Genomic DNA, 12431 nt, shown 5'->3' on the forward strand with positions numbered 1-12431 from the left:
CTTTAAGAGATGCTGCGGACCCTGGGAACCTTTTGTTTTTGGTTGACATCAAAACAAAGAAATGTGAACGTTTAAGATTACCGGTATTTTTACAATAATTTACAACAATTGTTCAATAAACATTCTTTAAGACATTACAACAAAGTAAAGATTGGCATTTGTATTTTTTTTTTTTTAATTGACGCCAATGCCCCCCCCCCCCTTTTTTTACTAAAAAGGAATATCAGCTTCAAATATCAGTTATCAGCCTCCTTGACTACTAATAATCGGCATCGGCCTTGAAAAAAACATATCGGTCTATCTCTAGTATATACCAGCAACAGAGAGTAAAAACCCTGCCACAGTTTGGCTTTAGCCCCTGATGCTAGCTAGCTATCTCCCTATAAGGTAAACACCATGAGAGCTAGCTAACTAGCTCCTGGGGCTAAAGGCCAACTGTGGCAGGGTATTTACGTTCTGGACCTGGATTTGCCACTTCTGAGTCCAGCAATCTGATGATTTGCTTGTATTGTTGCACTGACTGGTATGGGTTCTTTGACTTGAGGTGCGAGTGATCAATATTTTGTGTTCCTCTTCTTTCAGGCGTCCTGAACCACCTTAAGGAGACGTTCACACACACACCCAGCTACGACATGAGTCCCGCCATGTTGGCAATGCTCATCCGCATGATGCTGGCGCAGGCGCAAGAGTGTCTCTTCGAGCAGCTTGCCCTGCCCGGCATCCGCAACGAGGTCGTGACCCTGCTCAGGATGGCGCAAGAGGCCGCCAAGGTGTCGGAACTCTACGACCACGTCCACCAGTGCATGATCCAGACACCAGTGAAAGACAACGTGCCCTTTTTCTGGTCCACGATGTCTCAAGTGAAGACCAACCACTACCGCTCCATGGCACACTACTTTATGGCTTCCGCCCTGCTGGACCACCACAGTAAGTCCGCTGATGTTTATTGTTAAGAGCTGCCGCAAAAATACAGTGGTGAGTCATCAGGGCTAACATGGCCTTCTCTGCTTGCCTCAAACACTATCAGTAGCAAACATGACAAGATTTGCCAAAAATGTACAGTCTTTCAAAATGTTCATTCTGCTTGGAATTGTTCCTTCAACCAGAGTACAAGGCACCGAGAATTACGATGATCGTTTGTGGAGGAATTTAGTTTTTTTTGAGGGGTTGCTCTTTGAGGAATGTTTTTGTGTGGTATAAAAAAAATGCTTTCAAATTAAACATTAACATTATAACTTTATTATTTGGTAACATATCTCTTTAACTCTTTAGTTTTGTCCGCTAATCTGAGAACACCCCCAGCCATTTTCACTGAAGCAACCCCCTCATCGCTCCCGGCTGTTTTACTAGATTTTGACTGATTTTGCAAGGCCCACAGAATGTTCTATTGCTATAAAAACATGGAACATACCAAAAGAAAGATTAGAGTATTTTCTTTCATCATGAAAAATCTGTTTCCATTTTGCAACAATTAACATCAGAATATAGCTAAGTTTCATCATTATTCACAAATCTGTTTTAAATAGTGGGGAAAATAACTTTTTTCAACATGGCCCTGGTTGATCTCTTATTCTCTGCTGCCACCTGCTGGCCGCTCCTGTAATAACTACCATTGCTTCAAGCGTTCTCTTCAGTTCAGAGGCTGCATCAAAGCCTTCTGTATGCTCTAGCAAAAAATATATATATAAATAAGTTTTTGAGACCATGGTAATATTTAACGTAGAACGTATTTATACGTTTTTGGGAGCAAGTAAATTAATTGGCTGACAAATTTCAGTTAAAAATATTCGCCACTAAGCTTGTGCACGCCAAAATTCCGAGAGGTTCTTCAAGTCGATGCAGACTGTGACGTTTGAAACGTGCATGCATTTATAACCTGGATTCTAATTTTAGCAATTTATTTCCAACACTCTTCATTTTGTAGAAATTCCCCTGGCTGCGCTATTTTCAGTTTTTCACTATCTGGATGGTATTTTATTTGCCCAACCTGATTTCAGCCTCAACATGTCATGTTAATCTAGTCTGCCCAGTTGAGCCTTAGAATCAGTAGTGGTAGGCCAAAGTAACGCAGGGGAATTAGATGAAATTTATTTTCCTTTTATTGTATTTATTTATTTACAAATTTTAGTCTGATCATCCTTTCAGCATGTCACTTCATCCACTATCGTCGACAACTATGTCCCTTAACAAAGTGTGGATGCCCCGTCCCCGTTGACCACGTCCTCTAGACACCCCTAATGTAACGTAAACTGTATTAGCAATGGGACTGTTTCTGTAACCAATCAGATTTCATATTCACCATGCCATATCAGTATTTTTATGTCTGCTGATTGAGTGATCAGAGCAAGCAAAATTAGACTAGCAAAACATGTTTGTAGTGATCTGCACACATAAATACACGCAATAATCCCTTTTGTTTGCTGCTGTGCTGAGAAATTTTGCTAACATGAAATATGTGCCTTGGTTCAGTGAAGGTTGGGAGATGCTGTTCCAAAAATACAAGTCTGATACTGAGGTTATAGATAAAGGGCTGTTTTGTTTATCTCTTAGATCCAAAATATGTCCACTATCTATTTGTATCTTCTAATTTTCATTCTCCCGTGACTCATGGAGCTGATCTGTGCGTGTGATAATACTGTATATGCTTTCCAGCCGTTTTATGAGATACACCTGCACACTCGATTGAGATCCTAAACAGGCTGGCGACGTATTGCCCACGAGCCATGTACGGCCTTTTGCGTTCTTTAATGCTGCCCATGACTAGTTACATTATCAAGAGTTATGTTATATTTATTGCATTAATTGTCTGTTTTTTTCACCTAAAATTGATTGAGTAAATGACATTTATTTAGTCTTTTTTTAGACTATTCTATTGAATAAGAAGTTAAATCCTTATATATAATGTTTGTAATGTTTTTTTTTAAAGGATAATTATTATTTTAACAACCCCTGCGTGTTATTGTGACCCGTTTTTTTGTTTTTGTTTATGTTTCTGATCAGGCTATTTCAAAAATTAAATACCACCCACGGGTTGAAAAAATGTCTGATGTACTTTACATACATAAGTTTGCCTCCCTAGCAAATAATGTAAACTGAATTATCATTAGTAAGTAACCATTTGGCAATAACAGTATTGTAAATGCTTGGGGTGTCGGAGCAGGACCTATGTGGCCCACGGGTCATACTTGGCCCAACTCTTGATTGGATACAGTTCAGTTTATAGTTCAGGTTTATGTACCCGTAATTATTGTCTATAACAGAGATTGGATGCATACAGTGCATACTGTCAGTCGGGATGTGAATAGTTGCTGCTACTGGATGGAATCACTTTTCTCAACTCACTTTAGGCCCCAATGCTGTTACATAAAGGGCTATTTAGAGACACACACAACCGCACGCACGCTTGCGAGCACACATTCACACACTCACGCACTGTGGTTAAAAAAAGAGTTTTGTCTCCAAGAGTTTTGTCTCCAAGAGTTTTGTCTCCAAGAATTGCCCAATAAGAGAGAAGAAGGAAGCCTGTTTCTTCTGTGATTGTGATGACATATTTTAGCCTCTAATGACTTTAGCATGCTGTGAGACTAAGTGTGGGGAAGAAGAGTATTTTGTGTTATGAATGTGACGGGGGGGGCTGAGTAGTGTACCGGTAGGGTGGGGGGCTGCTCATTATGGGATTCCTGTGCAAAAGAATGAATGGACCTATTAATTGCACGACTACAGAGTCCCAGAAGGGGCAAAATGTGTTGTTTTACATTGTAACATGTCTCTTTTTATAATAATTAAAAAAAAAAAAAAAAAAACTTGTGTGTGTTCTGTTTGTGTCCAGTGGGTCCGAGCGACGACGAGGACCAGCAGGAAAAGACTTTGTCCCAAGTGTATGATCACCTCCCTGACGGTTGTTCTCCTCTGGACATTTTGAAGAAGACAGCTGAGCGAGAACGAGTTGGTAAGTTCAGTATCACGTGACCCTATAGGCTCTTGTTTCTTGATAGCATTTTATTATTTTTTATTTTTTTGCCATGCCTTCATTATTGAGTACAGTAATTTCTGGACTATAAGCCACTATTTTTTTCACTTCCATTCGACCCTGCGGCTAATACAAAGGTGCAACTTATCCATCAGCTCTTTTGGGGGGGGGGGGTTCTACTCTAAAGGAAGCGCAAGAGCGTCAGGCAGAGCACAACAAACAAAGTGAGCCCAAATACAGTAGGAAAGACAGAACGAGAGCGAAAGCTATGGTTGCATGGAATTCATTACCTGGATTGTTGTTATTAGAAAATAAGAGAAGTATTAAAAAGAAGCTGTAACTTATTTTGCTTACACAGTAATTAATATGACTTGAGACTATATATATATTATGTGAGCATTGTAACAATGAGCTTAAGTGTTGGATTTGTAAATTAATTTATATTGGGGACCATATTTATTTATTTATTTTGATTGTATTACAATTATGTATGTATTATTTAATGTTATTTGACGACATTGACCTTTCATTTACTTTTATTTATTTTTGTTGTTGTTTAATGTATTATTTGTGAGTGTAGGTGTAGATATGTTTATATGTTTATTTGAAATGATTGTAATGAATTTGAAAAGACCCCAGGAAGATTAGCTCCTGAGATGTGTCAAGAGCTAATGGCGCTCTTAATAAACAAAACAAATTAAAACAACATAATCCTCATTATGGAAAAGAAAGTAGCAGGAACCCGGTGCGGTAACATTAAAAGACCTGCAGTTTATATGTAACAAACTCAAGTATTCCCCAATTTTAGCTAGCGCGGCTTATAGTCAGGTGCGCCTTATAGTCCAGAAATTACTGTAGGTATATATACTTTTTTGTCTCTGATTTATTACGTACTGGAATTGTTTACTATAATTGGGACTTTATGTTATTAAATGCATTGAGCCACATTAAGGGAATATATATATATATTTTTTTAAGTGAAAGTCAACTTTAAACATTTCTTGACAACCAATCACAGCTCACCTGTTTTCTGAAGTTGAGCTGTGATTGGTTGTTACCTGAGCCCTAAGCAACATTGATATCACCTTGATGATGATGCGATGGAAAAAAAACGGCTGGATTTTGCTGGATTAACTTGTATTCCACTAACGCAATATTAACCAGAAAACCATATTTAAACCATCAGGCTGCATAGAACATAGTATTGTATGTATTGTAAAAAAATAAAATAAAATTGGGGGTTAAAATGATTTTGTACTTATTTTAATCGTTATGCCGAAATTGTTGTGTAATTTGTTTGTGCGAGTCCTAATACAGTAAATCAACATATTCCTTTCTTCTTTTTTTTTCTGCGCACAAGGCTCAATCGCTATCCGTCCACAAATATAATAGCATCAATAGTTTAAGCGACCATTTCCTGTCCCCCAACAGGAAGAGCCCACATCCGTCGCGCCATCGCGGGCCACGAGGAGGCACTAAGGATCTACAGCTTGTGCCATCACCTCAACAAGTTGGAGGTGCTGCAGGATATCCTGAAGGCCAGCCACCAGCGCTCCCTGCACAAGGCCAGCGACAACCACACAGACGAGGAGTTCACCGACTACCTGGTCGCCCCCGATATTATCTGTGAGCGCACCCTGAGCTAATCTGGCAGTTTCTTTTTTTTTGGGGGGGGGGGGGGATGAGTAGAGTGTAGTAATAATGACTGTTCAAATGTCACACTCTTTGTTTTTATTTATTTATTTATTTATTTTAATATAGCAAAAACCGATCAACCAGCAGAGATGGAGATTCCCACAATCTTAAAGGTGAAAGGCAACGACTTTTTCCAGAGGCTGGTATGTGGATTACTAATCTACTACTCAAAATGTTTGTGTGTTAAAATGTGTGTATATGTACGGTACGTTTTGTCGTCATCATAAAAGCTAAACATTAACACTAATGGTGGACAATGGTGCTTGGGTCACATACTGCTATTAAGTGGAACAGAAAATTGTTTCCCACTTAATAGCAGTAGTTTGGTGAAAGTTTTTTTTTGGGGGGGAATTTTGTGTCATCTTTATGAAAAAAAAACAACAACCAACAACTACACAAGCGATTTCTACTAAATTTGGTGGTGGTGACGTGGTGCCTGTACCAAAGAAGAACAGAACCCATTAATAGATAACCTCCACCAAGCACAAAAAGAGTAAGAGGTATTGTTTTTGCTGGAAGTTTGTTTATTGTTTATTTAGCTGGATTATGCAAAATCAATACAATTTTCATCAGGCTTTGTAAAAGGGTAGCACGTGTAATCAGGGCACAGTGCAATGTTGGGGGGAGGGGTGTTACCTCTGCAAACCTTTTTTTTTTTTGTCGTACTAGAATAAACTGTAATTGCATATTCACCACAGTAGGTGGCAGAAACAAAAACATAGTACATTAGTTGTTTTTGTTTGAAAGTAGAAGACTAATTTAATTTCCTTTTTGTGTAAGGGTGTGGTGCAAGTACTCAACAAGAAGTTGTGATGTTATTTATTTTAGTTACTACTCTTTGATGTACTTCTTCTGATGAATTAAAGTAACTTATTTTTTGGGGGGACCTTAACATGCATGAACCCATTCATGGAATTTGAGATTTTAGTTAGGACTGTTCCGGCCTTTGTTTGGCCGACTTCAAAAATCCAAAAAGCGTGTCATCCCTTCATATAATGACAGACTGATAGGATTTAGCGTAGTAGAGATTTTCCCAGCAGATAGAAGTGTATCCAGAAGAAAGCAAGTACAGAATGTTTACAAATCAGATCCATTTGGGATGAATGAAATGAGCTATAGAGTTGTAATAAACCACACGTCTGATGTATGTGTGTCCACTCAGGGTCCTCTGTCGGTGTTCTCTGCTAAGCAGCGTTGGACGGCACCCCGAAAAGTGCGTCTGCGCACAGAGGACAAAGACCTGGGCTTCACCCTAAAGGGGGACGCACCTGTCCAAATTGTCTCGCTGGATCCCCTTTGCCCTTCTGCTGTAAGTGCTATTGTAGTACTTGCCGTCAATTTGAAATAAGACACTTTATAAAACGTGGCGATGCCAAATGCGAATTTGATTCGCTGACTCAAGTTAGTGGAAACACCAAAGACTCAGCTGTGTTGCTTTGCTGACTCCGCAGAAACTGGCGAATTTGGTTGTATCAGTTCTCTGACTTGACATACTGAAAACGAGGGCAGACTCTGATGAGTTGCGTCTGTTGTTTTCGCTGACCTAAGTGAGCGGAAACGCGTATGATTTGGTCATATTCGGTTCACATAAGCACCATGATTTGTTCGTATCGATTCACGGGCTCAAGTTAGTGGAAACACCACAAACTCGTATGATTTGGTCATCTTGGTTCATTGACTAAAGTCAACACAAGAGACAGACAGTGTGTATGAAGTTGAAAGCAGTATTATGGTTCTAAAGAGGTTTATGACCTCGTTTGAGTGGCTTTATGTAACACCACTAATCTGTTTCGTAGCTCGCAAGGCTTTTAATTAGAGTCAGCGACCATTAATGAGCCCAACTGACTCGTAATTAAATTAAAATCAGGCGCTTTATTCTGGTCCAGTTTGTTTAACGTAAAGGTAGAGCGAGTCAATAAAGTTATTTGATATTCAAAGTGTGCTGCAGGGGAGTTGGTGTCAAGCATCTGGCTTCAGTTAAGGTTTGACTTAAAATAACACGTCTTGTAAAGAAATCTTCAACCCCTAAATGACTCCTCCGCTTTCCCTGGAGTGTTATACTGCAGATGACCTGAATGGTGATTCAAAGCAGCAAGTAAAACCTGAGCTCGAGACTTAAAGGAGCTAAACATCATCATCGGGTTGGATTAGCATTGTTCTTGCCTTCTTAACTCATTCACTGCCATTGACGGCTATAAACGTCAAAAATTCATTTGAACTATTTCTATTAGTTTATCATTTTTTCCTACTTTTGTTAACAAGAGTATGAGAACCTAGAATTTTTTTTATTGTACATTTAGAACAGATATGAAATTTGTGAATAATCGCGAGTTAACTAGTGAAGTCATGCGATTAATTACAATTAAAAACAAATCGCCTGATGCCCCGAATTTTTAATAATATATATATTTTTAATTCATTCACTGCCATTGATGGCTATAAATGTCAAAAATTAATTTTAACTATTTCTATTAGTTTATCATTTTTTCCCACTTTTGTTAACAAAAGTATGAAAACCTAGATTTTTTTTATTGTACATTTCGAACAGATATAAAATGTGTGATTAATCGTGAGTTAACTAGTGAAGTCATGCGATTAATTACAATAAAAAATTGTAATCGCCTCTTGCCCCTAATTTTTAATAATGTTTAAAAAAAAAAGAAGAATTTATGGCAGTGAATGAGTTAATATAGATAGGATTCAACTTGGACATAGTATTAGCAAATTTATTTAATAAAACCTAATAGAAGATGTTTAAAACAGATCACGATTTGTGACTCAATCAGTTAACCAATAACACAGAATCATTTGAGTCTGCGGTGTTTCCTGTGAGTCCCCTTACTCAAATCAGTAAACACTACAACCAAATGATCTGAGTCTGCAATATTTCTGGTGAGTCTGCTATCTCGAGTCACAATTTCCCAAAACAAGTACTCCTCTCAGTCCGTTGGGTTTCTGCCAACTCGAGTTAATGAACCGATGCAACAGAATCATTTCGAGTAAGTAAACCTCTACAATTGAATCATCGGAGAACTCTCAATTCCTGAATATATTATTGTGAAGGTATAGAGAGTGCTTTGACTGATTACAAGTCAGTGTTTGCTGATCAAAGTAGTTGAAGCAGACCTGGTGTGTGAATGTTGACACTGCGGTGTCAGGAGGTCTGACGCTGTCGTTGGTCAATGGCAGGCCGACGGGCTGAAAGAGGGCGACTACATCGTGGCCGTGGGCGTGGCGGAATGCAAGTGGATGGGCGTGGGTGAGGTGATGAGGCTGCTGAAGGACGTGGATCAGCAGGGCGTCGACATCACGGTGGTCAGCGTGCTGGACGGCAACCCGACCATGGTGAGGCCCGTCTTACACGACGTTTTCTGCTTCACTCAATTGAGGAGAATTGGCTCATTTTTACCACCGGTACCTTGCTAGAATAGTTGCATTTGAAAAAGCCATCATGAGAATAAAGTTGTACCTTTTGAGTGAAATATAAATAAAACGGAATTTAATAAGAAATATTGTTTCTCAACAATAGTCACATTATTTCAATTACAGTACAAAAAAAAAAGCAAATAATCTTCAAGAATAGTCTTAGTCATCTTGCGAGAATAAAGTTGTTTGAGTAAAAAAAGTAGTAGTTAGTTACACTTGCATCAAAAAAGTATTATTATTAAGTAAAGTAAAACCCCTAAGTCTTACAAGAATTAAATCAAACGTTTATAATTAATACATAAATAAATAATAAATAAATAAATAAATAAAGACAATTTTTGGGGGGCAGTAAAAAAAAAAATCTTACCAGAATGAATTTGCATCTCAGGCAACATAGAGGACGTAATAGGAAAATAGTCGTATGTTTTCAATTTGGAATAAAGTGAAAAATGACATAATTTCATGAGAAATCTCATTAACGTATTTTTTTTTTTTTTGCAGTTTCACATTATAAAAAATATAAATATTTTACCAGAATAAAGTGACTTTTTTTTTCTATACAAAAGACATAGCCGTATGTATGAAAATACAACTTTTTAAAGTTACATTATGACAAGTAAAAAAAATAACAACAACAAATACACACATAGAAAGATTTAATGTATGTGTGTCCAGCCGGCAAAGAGCGCCACCTTCTGCGGCAACCTCCCCAAGACGTACTCCATGATCTGTTTGGCCTACGACGACGACGACAAAAACGGCAAGTCGCGCAAACTCAGCAAGAAGTCGTCCTTCCTCAGCTGGGGCCTGAAGAACAAACTGAAGAGCGCCAGTACCGTCAGCCTGCCCACCGCAGAGCAGTCGTGGAACAAACCCTTCCCCAGCCCCGACAAGGACAACTACTGAGTACGAAGCAGCACTCCACGACACTTACAATGAATGTTTATACTGTACAAACACACACACTTATACCCTGTATACCAATTTAAAAACCGCTGATTGAAGAAATTGTCTTTTAAAATCCAGTGAATGAAATGTTTTAAGCTGCTAACCAGTTGTTTTTTGTCATACAGCCTTAAAAAGGGATCTTTGAGTAAAGTGCCTGACCAGCCAGCCAGTTGGTGACGTTAATAAGTGAGATTTGGAAAAGAGTGTAAACGAGTCGCTGTGCTGCGTTTGGGAAATATACAGGAAATTGGGAAATCTCGCTTTCCAACATAAACAAAAAACATGGCAGACGACCACGATACCCTACCGTTACTTTTAATCCTCACGCGATAATCTTGATAACAAACCACCGTGACACATTGGAAAAGTATTTTGAATGTTATAGTCATGTTAATTGGAGTTAAAAACGAGTCATCTTATGAAAATGGTCACATAAAAAGATCATAATCTAACAAAAATCAAGATTTATCACCCACCCTCAAAGTCACATTTATTCGAGTCATAAAGCTGCTATGTTACATGAATAAAGTCACACTTTTTTTTTCTTCAAGAAAAAAGGTCGGAATGTAAGGAGAATAAAGTTGCATATACGGGAGTATTTTTTTAATATATTTTTTAAGGATGATTATGGGGATGTCAGTTTATTTTGGAGGGACAACAATGTAACTATGAATATTATGAGAATGAAGTCAAATTAATTTAGAAAAAAAATGATTGCAGGATAATAAAATGCATTCTTTTTTTCCCATTTTTTAAAATTAAAAAAGCATGATCTTAAGAGAATCAAGTTTTACCCCCAAAATTGTAATAACATTACATGTACATTAATTCAAGGGGGGGGGGGGGGGGGAGTAACAGTAGTAAGTAAAAATAAGCGTGGTATTGTGAGAATTAGGTTCTATTTTTGAGAGGAAATAATTTTAGGACAATAAAAAAAGAATGTGAGTAAAAACCTAAATAATCTTATGAGAATGAAGTATTTTTTTTTTTATTAAAGAGTCACATTCACTGCAAGGATAAAAAGTGTCATCTTAAAAATATACAATTTTAATCAAATACAGTTACATTAATTTGAGGAGAAAAAAGTAATTCAGAAAAATAGTCACACAGAGTACAAAAAAAGGCGTAATTTAAAAAGGATGAAGTCTAACCGGTCAAAGTTCACGTCTGTTTGTCCTCGAGTTTACGAGTACAATAACTCCGCCTGCCACTTGTTAACTTTAGTTTTCGCAACTTTGTTTCTCAAAAGTGTGCACCGATTCCTAAGCTGAGCTAACCTGTCAGTTAGTGACCCGACCTACAAAGACTCCCTGTCATTAGATGAACACATTCAATTTATCCAAATATTTGCATGATTTTTTTTTTTTTTTGGAGTGCCTGAGACGCAATGTAAATACACAATATTGATTTAATGTTTGCCTCAAGTGTACCACTAAATGCCTCAAAGTTACTGAAGTACATTATATCTGTGCCACGTGAGTGTGAATTTCATGCGGGTGCTGGGATTTTTCTCTTTTTTTTTTTTTTCAAAGCTGAGATAAATGGAAGATTTAAAAACAGGTTATTTGAAATTCCAATTCCAACTCAAATGGCACAGAAACACTTCCATAGCACGTCCATAATAATCATAGAGCATCTTGTAATACGAATGTAGGAGCAGACTGATCACATCATCTTTAATTGAACATTCCACAGAAAAACTGCGGCCATTTTTGTTGACACTTTTGCAGTGTTGGACTCATCTCTTTTGTCTACAAAGTAGATTCTTATACATGTTTGATAATCAAATTTATTATTTATGTTATATGAAAAATATTATGTTCCTGTTGGGTTTTGTGTAGTTTATAAATGGAAAACATTTTTGCACGTTGAAAGAATGTATGTATTTTATTCCCTTTTGTATGTGTGTGTGTGTGTGTATGCTGGTACATTGTCATAAGAAAACACTCTGATGTGTTGTACTTGTGCCATGGCGTAAAAAGTGCTCATCATGATGATTAATAATTGTATTGTATCATCCTGAGATATATGCATATATTGTACACCCATGTCATATATTACAAACAAACAAAAAAATTACATTCTGTTGCTAACTGACTTCTAATCTGGGGCTGTTGTTGTATTCTTACCTTTTCCTGTGGTGTATGTAAATGTTTCTCTGGAAATTCTTTGTGTCTTGTGTTGAATCAAATCTTAATAAAACAAAGGGGACAAAAGCATTTCTATCTTTGTGTGTGTGTGTGTGGGGGGGGGGGGGGGATTGTATTTTACAAGCAGGTTGGCAATGACTGAAATGACTTTGGACACCCAGTGTGTCAACAGTGCTGTATTTCAACTCGCATGACATCTTACGAAATCATTTTACATGCCTTTCTTCACAATCACCTGATGT

General features: G+C 37.6%; 1 protein-coding gene across 2 annotated transcripts in view; it reads left to right on the plus strand.

Annotated features, from left to right (window-relative positions):
• Positions 1-12258, plus strand: part of rhpn2 (rhophilin, Rho GTPase binding protein 2) — a 29289-nt gene extending 17031 nt beyond the window's left edge. Inside the window, exons 8-14 of one of the 2 annotated variants that reach the window (XM_086071996.1) lie at positions 583-927; positions 3830-3949; positions 5402-5596; positions 5732-5808; positions 6828-6974; positions 8855-9010; positions 9767-12258. In XM_086071996.1, the coding sequence (XP_085928122.1) occupies positions 583-927; positions 3830-3949; positions 5402-5596; positions 5732-5808; positions 6828-6974; positions 8855-9010; positions 9767-9997 (1271 nt within the window). In that variant the 3' untranslated portion in view covers positions 9998-12258. The remainder of the gene's footprint in view (positions 1-582; positions 928-3829; positions 3950-5401; positions 5597-5731; positions 5809-6827; positions 6975-8854; positions 9011-9766) is intronic. The other variant, XM_086071997.1, reaches the window with a different exon arrangement.
• The last annotated feature ends 173 nt before the right edge of the window (positions 12259-12431 follow it).

This window comes from Leptonotus elevatus, chromosome 3, assembly GCF_054856555.1.
Source record: "Leptonotus elevatus isolate MCC_2025b chromosome 3, RoL_Lele_1.0, whole genome shotgun sequence".
Lineage (NCBI taxonomy): Eukaryota > Metazoa > Chordata > Actinopteri > Syngnathiformes > Syngnathidae > Leptonotus > Leptonotus elevatus.